Source organism: Symphalangus syndactylus, chromosome 2, assembly GCF_028878055.3.
Source record: "Symphalangus syndactylus isolate Jambi chromosome 2, NHGRI_mSymSyn1-v2.1_pri, whole genome shotgun sequence".
NCBI lineage: Eukaryota > Metazoa > Chordata > Mammalia > Primates > Hylobatidae > Symphalangus > Symphalangus syndactylus.
The window spans coordinates 134,949,148-134,969,479 of NC_072424.2; the positions used below are offsets into that span (position 1 = coordinate 134,949,148).

At 42.8% G+C, this 20,332-nt stretch overlaps 1 protein-coding gene across 8 annotated transcripts in view; it reads left to right on the plus strand.

The window, feature by feature from the left end:
* The window catches only part of ARID1B (AT-rich interaction domain 1B), a 441,225-nt gene that overhangs the window by 334,427 nt on the left and 86,466 nt on the right, over window positions 1-20,332 (plus strand). For all 8 annotated transcript variants that reach the window (XM_055267956.2, XM_055267947.2, XM_055267966.2 and 5 more), the window contains one exon: window positions 4,758-4,847. In XM_055267956.2, coding sequence (XP_055123931.2) covers window positions 4,758-4,847 — 90 coding nt within the window. The remainder of the gene's footprint in view (window positions 1-4,757; window positions 4,848-20,332) is intronic.

A 20,332-nucleotide genomic window follows, 5' to 3' on the forward strand; every position in this document is an offset into this window, starting at 1 on the left:
GAATTGTGTAACCTTTAGACCCAACAATCCCACTTCAGGGAATTTTCCCCGAACATAGACCCCAGCAATACAAAAATACATCCACAAACGATTGGAAAGTGTCTAAATGCCCATACACAGGAGAGTGTTGAATAAACTATGGAGCACTCACATAAAGGGGTGCTGGGGAGCCCAGGACAGTGTGTCCAGGACAGCGTGAAAAAAAGCAAAGCCCTTGGCCAGGCGCAGTGGCTCAAGCCTGTAATCCCAGCACTTTGGGAGGCCGAGGCGGGCGGATCACGAGGTCAGGAGATGGAGACCATCCTGGCTAACACGGTGAAACCCTGTCTCTACTAAAATTATAAAAACTTAGCCGGGCGTGTTGGCAGGCGCCTGTTGTCCCAGCTACTCAGGAGGCGGAGGCAGGAGAATGGCCTGAACCCGGGAGGCGGAGCTTGCAGTGAGCCGAGATCGCGCCACTGCACTCCAGCCTGGGTGACACAGCAAGACTCCGTCTCAAAAAAAAAAAAAAAAAAAGAAAAAAAGCAAAGCCCAAAGGGTGTGCCACAAACTTACCAGCTTAAAACAAGGCACATTCCTTATCTGTGTTCCCCTGGCAGAGAGTTCAGGCACCTCTTAGCTGCTCAGGACTTACAAGGCTGCAGTCAAGATGTTGGGCAGCCTGCATCCTCATCTGGAGGCTTGACTAGGGAATGATCTACTTCCAGTTTCATTCAGATTGTGGCAGCTTCATCTCCTCGCGGTTGTTGGAGTGAGATCCTGAGATTCTGGAGGCCTCCCCGTTCTTGCCTTAGGCTCAGTTCACATCAGAGAAGCCTGTTTCCTAGAAGGCCTGAGCCCTGTTAAAATGTCAGGCCCATACAGGATCATCTCTCTCCCTTTTGATTATTTCAAAGTCAGCTGATTAGGGAGTTTAATTATATCTGCAAAGTCCTTTCAGATTTGCCATCTGACATAATTGCAGGAGTGACAGTCCATCACTTTCTTCACATTCTTTGGATAGAATCACAGGTTCTGCTCAGTGGAAAGGAGGGCATTACTCACCGGTGTTACTCATTGGAGGTTACTCGAGGGTGTGTCTGCCACAGTGAGTGGAGAGAAATAGTCTAATAAATAAAAAACCAAGTGAGGAAGAAAATGGCTCTTCTCACAATGGAATTCCGGTAACTAAATGTGGAAGAAAAAGGGGAAATAGAGAATCACCGTTAGCCGATACCACTGTAATAAATGTAAACAAGATCTTCTAAAGGATCCTGAAATTCGTGAGTGCAGGTTTGAGGAGGCATAGAATTTGCATAATCTCAAATATCTTCCAAAAAATACTTACCAACTACAAAGGGAAAATAGATTGTACTGAGAAGGGTATGACATTTTTGTGGTACACTTCCCCAAATTCATAACCTCATTTTAGGGATAAAAAATATTATCAGAGCAAATAAAATTTGGCAACGTTCTACAAAATAACTGAACAGTACTGTTCAAAGCTATCAAGGTCACAAAATAGAAGGAAAGACTGAGGTACCTACCTACTGGAGGAGGCTAAGGGAAAGTCACTAAATGCAATCTGGGATGATCCCAGAAAAAAGACATGACGTGGAAAAATGGGTGTAATTCAAATGAGGTCTTTAGGTAAGCTTCTCTTCTAGGTAATTGTATTATGGTTATATAAGATGTTAACATTGGAGGAGGTGGGCTAAAGGATATAAAGGAACTCCTTGCACTATTTTTACAAGTTTTCTGTAAGTCAAAAATTCATTAAAAATAAAAGTATGTTTTTAAGAAAATGATAGCATAGACTTAGGCTGATAATTTTATTTCAGTAAAAGTAGAAATTCAGGTGACAGTTCTGCACCTAAATTTTGCACGTTGTTGTATACGTTATCATTGGAGAATACAGAAGTGTACAATGGTGGAACTTATTCTAATTCATAGTATAGTTTTTTTCCAGTTGTATTTTTTTCCATTATGCTTACATCATAATAGACATTGCTGAGGAAAGAACACCGGGCTCTCTTTTTTTTTTTAAACTATTTTAATGTTAAAGTGCCTTCATAAAGTGGGTTGGTTCACTGTGCCGGCAGTATTCTCTTTAAAAATTATTACCACACTTTGTTTGAGAGATTTTACTTGTGACCAACACATGTCATATAAAAATATGTAATTTTGAAGGTGTTTATTGAATTCGGTTGGTTCGGAGGGCTCCGAATTTTCTTCTTTATATGGGCCAAGGACACAAATGAGTCTTCTATATCACTTTCTCAAATGCATTTTCTGAGTCATCATCTGCTGTGACGATGTTTAAACTATGCCTGTGGAAGATCAAGTTGTTTCTTAGTAACTATAGTTACTGAATCATAGTAACCATGACTTAGTAGTTAATGAAACTATGGATAGAAAGATAGGGAGTAAAGGAAAATGAATAAGATGGTTTGGGTGGGTCTGTATCATGATAAAGCTCTCGTATCTTTAACAGAATGAATTTAGTATGTGAATATTCTCATTGCTTTAAAGGGACATCTGTCTTAGAATTGTGCCACAAAACCAGTAGTGCTGCTTGGCTGTGGTGGTATTTTATGAATCATGGGATGCATTACTTACAGCCTTTTTTATTTCTACTTGAAATATTGTGCATAAGAGCAGTGCCTCGGGCGTGCACCGTCTAAGCCACGGTGCCCTGTGTTCACATAGAATTACTGTTTGTTTTTACTGTCATGAGTCTATGAATCCAGCCTGTCATGCAGAAGTGATCCTGAAAATGTAAGCACTTACTGTCTTGCTGCAGCTGATTCCCCAGTGACATTTTAAAAAGTCAGTATTTGGCTGCAGAGTGCTTTAAATTTCTAAATGGACTATAGATTGGAGGCCTTAGGGTATTTCATAGGAAGCACATGACCCTGCAGTGAGCACACAGCAACTTTTGTAGCTCTGTAGCCAAGTCGGTGACCAGTATTTACCCTTGAAATTGTTTTGGTTCAGAATGTTAAGTGTTTTTTACTTTACATTTAATTATTTGGTACTGGTACTAATTTACTACAGATGTCTGAAACCAAATGGATACTTAACGAAGTCTATGCTGTTTGTCCAGGTCTTTTATCCCGACTAGTTATGGTTCTAATGTAAAAAGCAGCTTCTAGTGGTGACACAGTGCATATTTCTCAATGTCTATAAATTCAGGTCTTTGGTTTTCACTTAATCTGAAAATGAGAGTGGCAGTTACACACTCAGGAACACTCAGAAATACATAAACAAGTTTTGCATTCTTCTCTAAACGAAGCCTAAACCCCTGAAAACAATTGTTTTATAGTAATATTTTAACGGCTATTTATATCTGTTATCTAAACTGAAAATCATATTCCTGACCCACTGACTGCCACAGATACCCCGTGATTAGACTAGTAAGGAATGACAGTCCTGAGAGATTCTGGGATCGTGTCCTGCCTGGCCACATGGGTAACAGACCCATCGTAGAACCACAAGAGGGTTGGTTGTTGTACATCGTCAAATACCAGGCTTTGTGTCGAATGTGTCCTGACTTCACGGGGGCGAATTGGTGGTGATCTTTAGGACATTAATTTTTTTCTTTATTATTTGTAATTCTTTTGAGCAATATGCCTGACTATGGAGCAATGGGTCTGATGGGGTCAGAGCAGTTAGCCTGATCCAGCCAGGGTCTCAGGACCACCGCACCAGAGGACTATGCAGTGTTCTTTATGTGTGTGTGTGAGTGTATTTGTGTTTCCAATTGATTGAAGCAAAGAGGGAGGGTAGAAGATAAAATAGCATGGTCCTCATGTCACGAGAGCTAGTGCCTTGAGGACTGCGCTAAATTCAGCTGCTTTTTTAATTCCATTACATTTTTAGTCTTAGAAATGCATCTAAACCTCTCAGCCAAAAATTTGTGAGTTGAGATCATCAGCTACCTCTGATGATTTTTAAATTTCAAAATCTCATCTCCTGCCTTCACATGACTCGTTATCTCTCTTTTATCACTATAGTAAGAAGTATCTTCCTTTAAATAATATTCTCAGATTATGATTTATTAAGTATTTGTTATGCTCAGAGAGGGATTGAAGGAATACAGATAAGATTCCTGTCTTAAGGAGTTTACGTTATATTTGGAAAAGACAAACTGAGCATACATTTAAAACTGGAAATTAAATAGATACTATTGCTGTATTAGCCATAAAGATCAAAAGAGATGCAGAATAATAGTCCCTTCTTTAGTGATCATATATACTGCATTTTATAGTAGTATGTTTTTTGTTTCTTAATGGAGGTCTTCTAAGTTTATGTTAAATCTCTGATTGACTAATGATGAAGATGTTTTAGAAGTCTGTTGATATTACTGTATTGATTGGATATTACCATGAGTAATTGTTGGCCACTCTGCATGCTTGCCCACCTGGAGACTCACGTAAGAGTCAGGAGGATGAGTTTAGCCCAGCTCTCCTACATTTTCTTAAATGCATTGAAGAAGCGTGTGTCAAGAAATTTCAGCTACAGATTGATTTAAAGAGTTTAGGAACTCATTCAGTAACAACTTTTCAGCAAGTGTTTAGCTAAATATGTTTATTCATGTTTCCTCTTTGTTTCCCAGGGAAAAGATGAACTATTACACTCTGAGCTATGTCTTTTTTTAATGGGGCTGTACCTTTTGTGATCATAAAAATTAAATGTGGCTGTGTCTTGGTTTTGCATGACTGCACTATTAATGCAAAGGGTTCCCCCATCTCCACTTTCCCTCCTGTGTTTTACAGGTAGTCAGATGCCTCCGCAGCCACCCGGGAGCCAGTCAGAATCCAGTTCCCATCCCGCCTTGAGCCAGTCACCAATGCCACAGGAAAGAGGTTCGTCTCCAGTTCATGTCTTACATGCCTATAGTGCTTTCAGGCGATAAGGCGTACGTGAGTTTGCTTACTTATGCACCTCCTTATCATTAATTTTTTAAAGGATGTTATGTTTTCTTATCAGACGGAAGAAATAAACAAAAGCCCTTCCAACAAATATGCAGAGGAGGGAGGATGCTTTCTTGCAGGTTGGGTGAAGTTTTGTCAAAGTACAGTTCAAGGCCCAAAGAATGTGTGTGTCCACATAGCACCATGAAGCACGGTTCACATATGACTGTAGTCTGGTATTTGGTCTAGCTGTGTAAAAGTAACTGTGAATGACTCAAACTAGGGTATCAGTCCGAATGTGTGTGTGTGGTGGTTGGGGGTGGGGGATTGTGTGTGTTAATACTGGTTATTCCCTGATATTTAATAATAAGATTTTAAACCTGGAGCAGACCTAAAAGTTTCTATGGCCCAGTCACCTAAAGCAACTGGGGAGTGTAGCGGTTAGGTGTGACTTCCCTTATTCTCAGGAGCTAGTTAGTGCCAGTCCCAGAAAAAAAGAATATGGGCTTTTCCTGAAACCTTTGGAGAGAAGTGGCCCCACATCTGCCAGTGCTCTTGACCTTTAGCTCAGTCCTGCCTGTCATCCCTGCCGTGCATTTCTTACTGCCTTGCAGAGACCTTAGGCTCACCCATATTTACCTGTCTTCATTCTCCCTTGGAGTAGTAAAGCTACTCTTGGTGGTGGTGGTGGTTTTAATTCAGTTTGGTGTATTCTGGAGGTACAAGAAGCCTACCTGTGCTCCCCTGGTGTGGTGGCAGGTCACTTCCCTTGCTGTGGGGGCAAGGCTTGCCTGCTCCATCCCACACCAAAAGAGAGATACCGCTGTCCTCCACTCCCCTCCTCTCTCACACAGGCCCAGAGGCCAGAAGTTCCCACCTTGGCAGCTAATATGTACTGGGCTCCTGACCCCTACTGTTCATAAATATTTGTATATGAGTTGCAGTGATGATGATTTGCTTCTAATTAGAATTAAGAGGTTTACGTTATTTTACATGTTAAAAACTCAGCAACATGTTTAGAAACCAATGTCAATGAAAAGATAGATTTGCTGTATCTATACATCATTTATGTTGAATTGAATGTTTCAGAAGGATAAAATGAATTTTTCATTTTCTAATACCATTACATATTTAACTTTTTATTATAATTTAAGGTATAGTCGATAATAGTTCATGGTTTTTAAACTTCAGAGTGTGTGAGAATCACCTGGAGGACTTGTTAAAAGAGATTCCTGGGCCTCACCCCCAAGTTTCCAATTCAGAAGATTTGAATTGGGACGTTTAAAACCTCCATTTTTGGCAAGTTCTAAGATATTGCCGATGCCAGTGGCTTGAGGACCATACCTTGAGAAGCACTGCCTTCTAATGGTACAATAATAGGTTTTTGAGGTGGGAGAATCACCTGAGCCCATGGAGGTCGAGGTTGCAATGAGCTGTGATCACACCACTGCACTCCACCCTGAGCAACAGAGTGAGACCCTGTCTCAGAAAAATAAAAATAGGTTTTAATAATTGTGTGAATATGTGCATTTGTTTCCCTAAATTCTCTATGACCTGCTCTAAATCATCCTTTCATCCTATATCGTCTCTCTAAATTGCTTGATCTGTGTTAACTCCTCATATGGCTCTGGTCATCTTGAAGGCATTATAGAAGTTCATAGTGTACTGGTGCCAAGCAAGCGTGATTCTTATTAAAATCCTTTTTTTGGTTGTGAGTTGCACCTGTGTTGTGCTGTTGGGTCACTGTGGGGAAAAAGGAAATTGTCTTGCACTGGGTGCCTACTCGGGTCAGGCAGAGAACCGAGATGAAGATTCACCCCATAACCCTGTAACATCACTCTCACTGGTACAGTTCTTTTTATTTTAACAAGTGTTAAAGGGTAAGAGGTCCCTTATTTGAAAGTCTTAAAATTTTAACCTTTATTAATAAGAAGAAAACAAAGAGAAACCCTCTCAGATCCTTGAACAATATCTTTCCCAACCCTTTCCAACAGATATGTGTTTGGGAAATTGGGCAATGTAGAAAACCAGATGTGGAAAACAGGACAACAATTAGGAAACTTAGCTAAATCAAACTTTTAACTCAAATTGATCCACTTTCAAGGCAAAATCTAGACTCTTTAATGGTACCACTGTATGGAAATTACCATGTTAATATGATTATTGTTTTTCCTTTGATTGCCTTTATTATATGTAGTGTAGTTTGGGTAACTGATACCAGATACATAACGAGCTGGGTGGTTATAATGACCACTTTTTTTTTTTTTTTGGAGATGGAGTTTCACTCTTGTTGCCCAGGCTGGAGTGCAATGGCACGATCTCAGCTCACTGCAACCTCCGCCTCCTGGGTTCAAGCGATTTTCCTGCCTCAGCCTCCCAAGTAGCTGAGATTACAGGCATGTGCCACCATGCCTGGCTAATTTTCTGGTTTTTGTAAAGATGAGGTTTCTGCATGTTAGTCAGGCCGGTCTCCAATTCCCGACCTCAGGTGATGTACCCACCTTGGCCTCCCAAAGTGCTGGGATTACATGCATGAGCCACCGTACCCGGCCATGACCATTTCTTTCAAATAGTAAATATAAATTATATAAGTTGCTAAATGTGAATTGATTTTTATGAATGTGATCTCTAAACCTCCTCTGAAAGACTGTGAGAGACATTATTATATTGTTATAGTTTGTTTTCACACTGCTATAAAGAACTACTGGAGACTGGATCATTTATAAAGAAAAGAGATTTAACTGACTCATAGTCCTGCAGGCTGTGCAGCAGTCGTGGCTGGGGAGGCCTATGGAAACTTCCAGTCATGGTGGAAGGTGAAGGCAAATTTAGCACATCTTACATGGCAGGAGCAAGAGGAAGAGAGTGAAAGGGGAGGTGCTACACACTTTTAAACAGCCATATCTCGTGAGTTCTCACGAGATAATGTGTCCGGAATTGGTGGGTTCTTGGTCTCACTGACTTCAAGAATGAAGCCGCGGACCCTCGCGGTGAGTGTTAAGCTCTTAGGGTGGCACGTCTGGAGTTTGTTCCTTCTGATGTTCGGATGTGTTCGGAGTTTCTTCCTTCTGGTGGGTTCGTGGTCTCGCTAGCTCAGGAGTGAAGCTGCAGACCTTCGCGGTGAGTGTTATAGCTCTTAAGGCGGTGCGTCTGGAGTTGTTCGTTCCTCCAGGTGGGCTCGCGGGCTCGCTGGCTTCAGGAGTGAAGCTGCAGACCTTTGTGGTGAGTGTTACAGCTCATAAAAGCAGCATGGACCCAAAGAGTGAACAGTAGCAAGATTTATTGCAAAGAGCAAAAGAACAAAGCTTCCACAGTGTGGAAGGGGACCCGAGCGGGTTGCCACTGCTGGCTCGGGCAGCCTGCTTTTATTCTCTTATCTGGCCCCACCCACGTCCTGCTGATTGGTAGAACTGAGTGGTCTGTTTTGACAGGGCGCTGATTGGTGCATTTACAATCCCTGAGCTAGACATAAAGGTTCTCCACGTCCCCATCAGATCAGTTAGATACAGAGTATGGACACAAAGGTTCTCCAAGGCCCCACCAGAGCAGCTAGATACAGAGTGTCGATTGGTGCACTCACAAACCCTGAGCCAGACACTGGGTGCTGATCGGTGTATTTACAATCCCTGAGCTAGACATAAAGGTTCTCCACATCTCCACCAGACTCAAGAGCTCAGCTGGCTTCACCCAGTGGATCCCGCACTGGGGCTGCAGGTGGAGCTGCCTGCCAGTCCCGCGCCGTGCGCCCGCACACCTCAGCCCTTGGGTGTTCGATGGGACTGGGCGCCGTGGAGCAGGGGGTGGTGCTCGTTGGGGAGGCGCTCATCGGGGAGGCTCGGGCCGCACAGGAGCCCGTGGAGGCGGGAGAAGGCTCAGGCATGGCGGGCTGCAGTCCCGAGGCCTGCCCCGTGGGAAGGCAGCTAAGGCCTGGCAAGAAATTGAGTGCAGCGCCGGTGGGCTGGCACTGCTGGGGGACCCAGTACACCCTCCGCAGCTGCTGGCCCGGGTGCTTAAGCCCCTCATTGTCCGGGGCCAGCTGGCTGCTCTGAGTGCTGGGCCCGCCAAGCCCACGCCCACCGGGAACTCCAGCTGGCCCGCAAGCGCCGCACACAGCCCCGGTTCCCGCTCGCGCCTCTCCCACCACACTTCCCTGCAAGCCCAGGGAGCCGGCTCCCGCCTTGGCCAGCCCAGAAAGGGGCTCCCACAGTGCAGCGGTGGGCTGAAGGGCTCCTAAAGTGCTGCCAAAGTGGGAGCCCAGGCAGAGGAGGTGCCAAGAGCAAGCGAGGGCTGTGAGGACTGCCAGCACACTGTCACCTCTCGATGGCACTAAGGGGATGGTCCTAAACCATTAGAAACCACCCCCATGATCCAATAACCTCCCACCAGGCCCCACCTCCAACATTTGGGTGGGGACACAACTCAACGTGAGATTTGGATGGGGACACAATTCAACATGAGATTTGGGTGGGGACACAAAGCCAAGCTTTATCACTATGTACATTCCCTTTTGTGTGTGTTTGTTGGTTAGGCAACACCCTGAAAAGGAAAACTTTCTATTTTAAAATGACTGTTATGTTAGAAGATGCTTTGCCTTACATGAGTGAAATTTCCTCCACCACTGGGTAGCAAGGCTTTAAAGAAAATGGCTTTATTATTTATTAAAATTTAGGAAGAAATGTTAGCTCCTAATAACCTTTGATCAAATGCCACTTGATCAGGTGTCTAAATGGCAAATGACAGTGACTTTAATGCTTTGACACAATAATAAAAACGTTTGTTGGACCATCATTTGGTGCGTACCAGCAGCATACACAATGGAAAGTAGATCTAAGAAAACTCTTACTAGGAAATTCCCCAAAATTCATTCTCCCATATTGGAAAGTAACTTAACTTTGCTTATACTCTTACAATTGATATATACCTACCTTGTTTAGGGAAGTGCTGAAAGAAACAGGCCAAGAAATACATTAGTGAGTTAGTATCTTTTTTTAAAACAAGTATGTCAGACTGGGCGCGGTGGCTCACACCTGTAATCCCAGCACTTTGGGAGGCCGAGGCGGGTGGATTACTCGAGGTCAGGAGTTCGAGACCAGCCTTACCAACATGGTAAAACCCCGTCTCCACTAAAAACACAAAAAATTAACCGGGCATGGTGGTGTGCACCTGTAGTCCCAGCTACTCAGGAGGCTGAGGCAGGAGAATCTCTTGAACCAGGGAGGTGGACGTTGCAGTGAGCTGAGATCACGCCACTGCACTCCAGCCTGGGTGACAAAGCAACACTCCGTCTCAAAAAAAAAAAAAAAAAGGTATATCACGGAAACCATAGACCCTGATAGAAAAGGTGATGACATTGCTTCTGTACTGCTGAGTGCTAAAATAACCACATTGAACAATTCTGTTTACACTTAGTTTGTTTTAATAAATAAGATGGTGATAATATTGTAATATTCCACCATATACATACTTTCTTTAAGGTACCCACAGGAGATAACATTTTCTTTAATGGCACGGAATCTAGAAGCACATTTGCACAGAGACGAGATGATGGAGAGTGAGAGATGATGCAGCCTACTTCTCTCTAGAGGTGCAGTTTTCTGAGTCCTCCCTCCAAGTCCTCATGGGGCAGTGATGCTGGTAACACTGCCTTGGAGCCTAAGTCCCGCCAGTCTCAAGAAGCTGAACCCTTGCTCTGATCTTTCTTTTCTACTTGGTCCTTTGTTCCCATTCAGGAAGAGCATATGTTAATAAACCATGTACCCTGTGTGTCAGAGGTTCTACAAACCTCTGGTGACAGCAAGGTCAGTGAAGTGCCCAGATTTCCTGACAGCAGTCCTTTGTAAACCTGCAGTCCCTGTCCCCACCCCATCTCTTTTTCGGTGCCCATTTTATCTGGCGGTTTTGGTATTGAGTTTTGTCACAGGACCGATCAGTCACAAATCCATTTCCCCACATTGTACATAGATGAAAATAACTGTGAGTTTCTACAGTTTGATATTTTCTATGCATAAAAGGTATTTGTGCAAGTAAATATGGATATGGCATCATAGGTTACAAATGGAGGGAAAACTTTAGATATTTATTGGGCTCTCTACTCTCTTACATAGTATTGCCTCCTCTACATCTTCTTCTGTTTTCCAGTATAAAACTTGATTTACTATTGTGCTGCTGGAAGTTTTTGTTTGTTTGTTTATTTGTTTGTTTTGAGACGGAGTCTCGCTCTGTGGCCCAGGCTGGAGTGCAGTGGCGCAATCTCAGCTCACTGCGAGCTCTGCCTCCCGGGTTCACGCCATTCTCCTGCCTCAGCCTCCTGAGTAGCTGGGACTACAGGCACCCGCCACCATGCCCAGCTAATTTTTTTGTATTTTTATTAGAGATGGGGTTTCACCGTGTTAGCCAGGATGGTCTCGATGTCCTGACCTCGTGATCCGCCTGCCTCTGCCTCCCAAAGTGCTGGGATTACAGGCGTGAGCCACCGCACCCGGCAGAACTTCTTTTTAACTAAATAAAGAAAATTAGTTCAAATTTTTTGGCCTTTACTTCTTCATTATGTACATGAATTTTAAAGAAAAATGGTAAAAACCTCAGTTTAGTATTCCGTTGTAACACATTTGCCATTGGTTTTTATTTTAAACCTCTCTGTAGACTGCATATGGCAATATACAGAAATGTTACTAAATCACCTTGACAAAAAAATCAAGCAGTGTAAATTAGGCCACCGAAGGCATTGGAGGAACAGTTCAGATAACCTTAAAATACTGAAATGAATCTTACAAAAATTGTAGGTGACCAGTTCACATTTGTTTTATCCTTATTTCTTAATCTTTATATGTCTTGAAATTCAAAAAGAACAATAGGAAACGGCTTATTAATAGGTTGTCCTCTTTCTCAGGAAGTCTTGGAGGGAATATGGAATAGTCATCTGAGTAGATAAATAAGTATAATAATTATTAACATTACAGTTATCACATTTTTAACCCCAGTGACACGTTAAGCTTAATGAAACTAACAAATGCCCTTCTAGTTTATTGGATTAGCAATTAGGTGAAAATGCTGAAAGAAAGCTTATTTATTTGGACAGATGTAGAGAGGTCAGAATTAATTTTTCGAAAACCTTCTAATTGAATTCCCTTTTAATTTCACAGTGGTGTCTAGTTAAACATTCATGTTAATGCCGGCGATTTTCTGAAGGTCTGAACTAGATCTGGATTCCCAAAATCAACATAGGTTATTTAACCCTTTTCATCTAGTAAGCCAGCAGGGACTTTCCTAGTGTAATCCCATAGTATTTGAATAATTAGAAGGTCGTAATGAGGATTTAATTAGTCCTTGAGATATGCTGAAGCAGAACCCCTAAGAACTTCCCCTTTTGGACACAGATGCGAGCAGAATGGATGCTGCTCCAGGACTGTGAGCCACAAGGAAATGTATTCTGTTGCTGGAGGCAGTTCTCTGGCACCATTGTGTGGCCATCAGATCGGTGCTGAAAGCATCTTAGGTGAAGTCTTCCAGAATTACTGAATAACAGCCCCCAACCTTCATTTCTGCCCACTTTCCAACCTACACAAGGACTGGCTTTTCCTCTCCACTGTTGAAAAAGAGGAGTTGTAGTCAAAGCACGATGTACCTGATTGAAAATTGGCTTTTGCTTTATCAGTGACACCAACATTAGGTGAGCTGGGCGAGTTGTGTATTTTCTCTATAGTTCTATAGAAAAAATAGATAACAAAAATTTGTGTTGTTCTAAGCCTCTGGTATTTTGTCCAGCCAAACATAGGGATCTTGACAGCTGTTTGTCAGCAGAATCACAAAAATGTCATCTTTGGAATCTGATGTTCACAGAGTAATATTTATCAGTAGCCGCATTTTTATAAATACAGACAGTACCATTACCCAGCAAAGTGTGTGGCAGATGGGGTATGATCAGGCATTTCAAGGTTCTTTTTGTGTACTACCACAAAAAGGTGAATCAAAATTTCTATACTTCAAAAGTCTGAGGTTTCAAACTTACATATTTTGTTTAGACTAAACATTATTGAATATTTCATTATTCAATATGTCTTCATTTTTTATATGCTGCTTCTGTTATTAACCCTGAATGTTAACTGCCTTGGTATAATTTTATTCCCACTAATTAATGGTATATTTTAGCTTCTTTACAAAGTCTGAATATAATTCCTCATCAAATTTCGAGTCACATTCTATTTGTATAGGGCACATCTTTTGGCTGGGGGCAAATCTTTCTCTTACCTTTTCATGCAATCGGGAAAAAGAGAATGAATTCAATGTCTTCCTATGAGTTTGACTGAGCTTCCCCAGGGCCTGCATGGCCCTCGGTATTCATCCCCTGCCAGGGACCCCCACGTCGGCAACAGGCTGGGGCTTCACAGATGCTCAGCAGAGACTGAGCCGTACAACTAAAGCCATCCAGCTCTAACACCCTGTCAAAGCACAGGACAACCAAGCTACAAAATCTTTATTGTTGTGGAATTAAGAAAGCTTACAATTTTACCAATAAATACTGTATGTCATTTGCTATAACATAGTGTTTGTCCCTCTGAACTCACTGTTAGTATTTTGATCTTACACAAGATTAAAGCTACCGCTGCTGCTCCCCCCGCCCCCGTTCTTCCCAGATGCATTTCCATGACTGCACAGCTGTACTTACAGTGGGTGTCAGTATGAGCCACAGCCCTTGGACCTGGAGTGTGGCACTAAATGGATTGTGCTGAGTCCCCTCCCCAACCCCAGCCGTGCTCTTTATGACCCAGGGGCATTTAGATAGAAATATGTAAAATTTTGAAATTTTTTTACTGTTGTCAGCTAGTTTCATGGTGATATTTATACCAAAAGTTATTTTTTTAATGTGAAAATTACTCTTGAATATCTTAATTGACCTAGTTCCTTAATATTCAAGAATAGATTAACAAGTCAGTACTGAAATGAAGGAGACCACCCAGATAATTGTTAAGGAGTTAGAAGAGGGGTTTGATACTTTTTTCTGTTTTTGCAACCTACAGAAACCATTTTGTTCTTCTTTCTATTGGATTCCCAGTTGTAAGTGTGACAATAAATCTGCAGATGCTGAGATGTGTCATAAGATATACTGGTTGTCAGAAAATGTTCTCTTAATCTACCTTTCTAGTTTTAAAGAGTAAATGTATCATTTTCCTAATGTATGCTGTGTGAGTTTATAGATCTACCTGGTAGGGCATCAGCAATAATCTACCCTCACCCCCAGATGCAATTAACTTAGCCTCCACTCTTAATTGAAGATCCCTTCTTTGTGATTTGTGAAAGATGAAAATAAACTCAAATGGGAGGCTTTATACAAAAGAGAGTATCTAGACACCACTTTGGAAAGCTGCTTCTAATTTCTTCAGCCTCAGAACTCTTTCTCTGTGCTAGACTGTGGACCAAGCCAAAGCTAGTCAGTAATGAAGGCAATCATGGCACAGGACTTGTGTTAGGTTTATCATTAAATTCCTTTTAAGCCAGCTATCCAGAAATAGGTTCATCCCAAAGCTGGGAAAACAAATGTCACACACAATAAGAGTCCATTTATATTCATTGAGGAAGCATCAGTCGAAATTTTAGAACATTTTAAAAGAAGCATATTTTGTTACTTTTGTTATATGCAGTAATTTTTTTAATTGCCAATTAAAGTGGGCTTTTAATACTTAATACTCATTTGTAATTGGCTCATTATTCTTCATTGAAAGTATTTGAGAACATCTGGATCTTAGGTAAATTCATTGATTTATAACAACACTTTTTCCTGTTCCTTTTGTGTTTTTTCTGTCTCAGTGAAAAACCATTGTCTTTTTCCAAAGCCAAAAATTCAGAAGCCATCCTTGATGCGTTTTTCTCCCCTGTCTGCCCCAAACCAATTAGTCACCAAGTTCCACCAACTCTTCCCCAGTAGAGGTTCCCACACACCCCTTCTCCATACCCACTATCACCACTCTAGTCCAGACACCTAGTTAACCTCACAGCCTCCTTGCTGTTCCTCCTGTCCCCAGCCTCATGCCTTTGAGATCATATTCTACCTCCTCAGACTGGTGAGAGCATGTCATTCCTCACCATCTATGCCTTTAGTCACTTGCCTGTGCCTTGGATAAAGGCGCACTGATCTATGTGGTCAAGGGGCCTGTCCTTATCCAGCCCTGGCCTCCTTTGCTGGCCTCCCTGTCATCACACTGCTTTCTCTCTCAAACACCTGCCACACTGAACCTCTTGGGATCTTTATATAAACTCTTCTCTCCAACTGAAACACTTCTGCAGCCATTCTACCTCAGCCGCACCCCCACCACCCCTGCGGGTCTTCTTACCTGTCTATCTTGTCCTAATTCTTAAGGTCCTCAGCCTGGCTCTTAGTAGGTGCTTGAGTCAGTGTTTGTTGCGTGAACAAATGAAGGAAGCATAACCAGTCACCGTGCTGCCCCTATGGGCTAGGCGCCCTCTGAAGCAGCCCAGATGTGTACAGTGTTGGTGACCCATTAACAGCTGGGATTACAGTTGGTTCGCAGTTGAACTGTCTTCCAGACTCTAGGACTCTGCGAGTGGAGGGACTGTGGCCTTGCCGTTTCAGAACTCCAGGGCCTCATGTTTTACCTGCTGCTGCTGCTCATTTTAATCTGCAGGGACTTTGGAATCAGAAGATCTGGGTTTAGGTACAAGCTTTATCACTAACTAGTTTTGTATCCTTGGACTATTTGTGAAATGAGGATCATGGATATATTGCACAATTCAAATAAGATTTTGTATCTAACAGTAAAAATTGCAAAGCACCATGAACATAGTAAATGTAAGATCAGGTTCAGATACCTCAGGTGAGACCTGGGTCGAAAGCCTTAAAAAGTAGTTTCTTTGCTTCTCCAGCGCATAGTGACGTACATACATTGTCTTTTTCCTCAGCACTGAAGCGGACTTTTGCAGCTAAAACTTAAAAGATTTGTGTAAGGAATGACTGGATCTTCTGTCCCTATCTGCCATCTGGGTGCTCAGTCTGACCCCTCCCCAGACTCTCATTTGCCCAGTGACAGGTAGTATAAATTTCCGGACCAGTCAGTAGCGGAGGGGAGTTGGTGGGGTGGATGGGGACAGCTCAGAGGTTGCTGTGCCTGGCTCCAAGTATCAGGCGCTGTGGTAGTGGGGAAGGAGAGGGAGTAGTTTTGCCAGTTAACCTAACAGCACAGCTGGTGCGGCGCGGGGGGCCTGGGTTAAAGCCTTGAACGGGCCATTAGTTTCTGTCTTTCTCAAAGCAGTTCATGTTGTGAAGAGAGGAAGGCAGGCAAATAAATACTGAACATAGTTAAATGTAATGGGAATATTTTTTAAATCTATTTTCCTCTCCAAATGGGGACGTGACACCTATTTGTGAGAGAAACGCCTCTGCCTGTCTTTCTGGGTGGAGACACCGCAAAGGTGGCGTGGTATGTAACCGTGGCACACACACATGGCAAAGCAGCTTTTATTGAACTGGCTTGAAGAGACAGATGCCAACATGAAAATCAATTGTCCATGTGCCAAACGAAAAACCTGCTTGCTTTTCAGTGGCTTCTGTTGCCTTGGATGTCTTGTTGGTATCCTGACAATGCTGTGGTTCTCTGCTAGCTGACGAGGGACCTTTGATGAAGAAATTAAATTTTTCTGTAATTGATTTTGTGCTCTCCCGCATTGGCCTGGCCACGCACGCTTTCTGTCTTTGCTGGTTTCTCTGTCATGGGTAGGATGAATGGTGACTTGGGTTTCATGCTTTTTCCAACAGGATTTAAAGTCTCTAATGCTTACATTGCAGAATTGTTGTGTCCCATGGAGAGGAAAAGAATACACGATTGGAGGCTAAACAAGATCCATGTTAAAATTCCTCCCAGTTTTATTTTCCCAAAATTCCTAGTTTTGTTTTCACTTTTTTATTTGACTTTGTTTCTAACTCGGTTTTGTAACACCCTTCAAACTTAGAGATATGTTTTCATTGGCTGGTACTTTAATTGGACCCATCCCTGGCGATTTTGGAGCTTTGACAACATTGCCCTGTTTAAGTTCATGGAGCTTCATCACTGTTTCCTTTACGTCGTCTACCCCCAAATATGCTTTAAGGACTAAGTTTACTTTTAAAATTAAATACAGTTTCATTCTATTTTTGAAAATTTCTGTAGTGCTTCTAAAGTTAGGTGTCTCTGTTATCTAGGGAAGAATTTTTCTGTATTCATACTACACAAAAATACTCATTTTTTTCTTCTTTTATATAGAAGATGTGATTTGCTTATAAGGATGCCATAGGACGTCATAAATCAGTTTCTTTAATTTTTTTTTGGTCTGCTAAGGTTTAGAAAGCAACATTAGATCTTTGCTATAAAGATTATCTCTTTTACAAATAAGAGAATCATATATAGCTGCTTTTTTTTTTTTTTTTTTTTTTTTTTTGCTGAGGCAGAGTTTTACTCTGTCATCCAGGCTGGCGTGCAGTGGCACAGTCTCTGCTCACTGCAACCTCCGCCTCCTGGGTTCAAGCAATTCTCCTGCCTCAGCCTTCCAAGTAGCTGGGAATACAGGCACATGTCACCACGCCCGGCTAATTTTTGTATTTTTAGCAGAGACAGGGTTTCACCATGTTGGCCAGGCTGGTCTTGAACTCCTGACCTCAAGTGGTCCACTCGCCTCAGCCTCCAAAAGTGCTGGGATTACAGGCGTGAGCCTCCGTGCCTGGCCCGCATGTAGCATTTTTATAAACTAGGGCAAGTCTCCGCTAACCAAACCACAGATAGGACACTGCTGCAGAACACGTGGGAAAGGTCTGGAAAACTCACTTATCTAAGAATAACACAGGGACACATTTTAGAAATGCTAATTTGTTTACCACTGGGTCTCAAGCACCTATGACAACGACTGGCTTGTCATTAGGCCAACTAGGCCAGTTTTCCAAGAGGGCAGTGAAGGGATTTCTTGTTTTTAATTGTTAGAAGAAAAATGTCTCTTGGCTTAGTCTTTAACACAGGTCTCCATGATAGAGACTGAAGTAGCGTTTTTCCTAGACTTATGTGAACACCGCTTACATTGCCGTGTAACAAAAATGGATTGTTGCAATAGGAATTTTTCACTGATGCTAATATTACTATTCACAGGAGAATGCCCCTAAATAAAACAGTCCTTTCAAAATGCAGACTGAATGACTCCAGGGAATATCCTGGCAGCCCACCACTACCCCTGTCTTTAGCTATTAGATATACAAAATATGGAATTCAAACAATTATCAAATTGTATCAGAATCCATTATCTAAATTAACACCATGTAACGTTGGAATGAACTTGAGGACAAGTGATTCGCCTCTTAGGTGGTGGAAACGAGCCTGCCCGGGTCGCGCTCATACCCTCACACAAGCTCTGGGGCAGCAGAACCTGCCAGGGCACCATTTCCTAGGCCAGGGCCCTGCGTGCTCTAACTTACAGCTAGAAAGGGAAGGATCGTCTCTTCTTTTTTTTTTTTTTTTGAGACAGAGTCTCACCCTGTCCCAGGCTAGTACAGTGGCATGATCTCAGCTCACTGCAACCTCTGCCTCCCAGGTTCAAGTGATTATCCTGCCTCAGCCTCCCAAGTAGCTGGGATTACAGGTGCCCACCACCATACCCGGCTAATTTTTTTTGTATTTTTAGTGGAGACCCGGTTTCACCATGTTGGCCAGGCTGGTCTTGAACTCCTGACCTCAGGTGATCCACCCACCTCAGCCTCCCAAAGTGCTGGGATTACAGGCATGAGCCAACATACCCGGCCAGGAATAGTTTTCTATTCAGACTGGTTTTCCTTTAACCCCCACGAAAAACCTAATGGGTTGTTTCATCCATTAAGACAAACGTTTATTAAGCTACTCACTGCCATGGGTGCTTGAGATCCCATGGTAACCAGAAGCCAGGGCCCTTCTCCTCACATTGAGAGTCTATTCAGGTACTTGATAGGGATTTTGAGATCTCTCTCTCCCTGTCCATCTCTCTCTCTGTCTCTCTCTCTTAATCTTTCTTTTTTACACACACACAACACACACACACACACACACACACACACACACACACACACACACACTGGGGAATCTGCCGTGTCAGGAAGGATGTATACTGCTTCTTAGGCCGCCCAGAGCTAATCAGTAAGTACTATAGCTGTTGGTTGAGTGGCCTAAAACTGACAAACTGAGCTTTTCTGAGCCAAATAACATGGCCAGCCAATTATTTCTGGAACCATTTATCTGGAAGGGCACAGGGCTTTCTGCATAGTGAGCTAAGTGAGGCAGGATCCTCCTCAGCTCTAGCTGGCCTTGTAGAGGAGGCGTGGGACAGGCAGGCCCAGCCTGGAGCCACCGCTCCCTAGGGGCAGCCTCGGAAGGCATGCCAGGAGGCTCACAGGTGTGGCATTGCACCTCCAGAGATAAACCACCATCCAAGGACTTGCAGCATTTTCTGGCTTCACCGATGAATGGTTTGTAGGAAAACCTGGCAAGAGAAATTAGTTTGGAAACTTGGAGTCAGGAAATAAATGGTAGATTGCATTAAAAATAATATGAATAATAGTAGCTATCATTTATTAAACCTCTAGTGTGTGCAAGCACTGAGCTGTGTGCTTTACACATTTTCTCATTTAATCTTACAAGGTATGCTCAGTTGTCATCCACATTTTTCAGAAAAGGAAAGTGATGCTTTGCAGTGACTAACGTGCCCACAGCTGCTGAACTAGTAAGTGGTGAAGCCACAATTTGGCCCAGGCAGTTGGTCTGGAGAGCCCTCACTCTTCACAGCTTCGCGGTGGCTGTGGAGATGGACAGGGTGGATGCATCTGATAGATATTTAGGCCATGGAAAATAATCGTGCTTTCTGGCCTAGTAGACTCGTTTTTCTTCCTTGCCTTGCTGTCAGCTGTCAGTTGTTCCTTCTCACAACAGTCCTTTCTTGGACAGCTGTCTCCCTTTCCTCAGAAATGATTCTTTGAAAACACCACGAGACGAAGAACAAAACAATCCAATTTTTTAAGCTGCTTTTGTAAAGTAAGAGCAAATGGGTCTGAATGAAGACGATTTATTTTTCACTAAGACCACATGTTTTTGGTTCTAACTCTATGCCAGATACCTTGCTTGGGCAGATGAGAGGAGAGTGTGTTTTGAAGCCTCCGGAACTTATAGTCTGGCGAGAGAGACAGTTGCACGAAAAACGATAGCAGTGTGCTAACTGCCTGGCCACAGCTAACATACATGGTGCTTTTCAAGCTTATAAAAGTGACTGCTTTCCTGGAAGGGCAAGGAATGTCATGGAAGATAGCACTAACAGAGTCATACAGAACAGGTGCACATCAGCTGTATGAAGGCAAGTGGCCTTCTAGGCACACCTGTAAAAACAGCTGCAGCAAAGGACACAGCACACCGTCTTGTTTTTTAAGCTATGCCTCCCATTAGTGG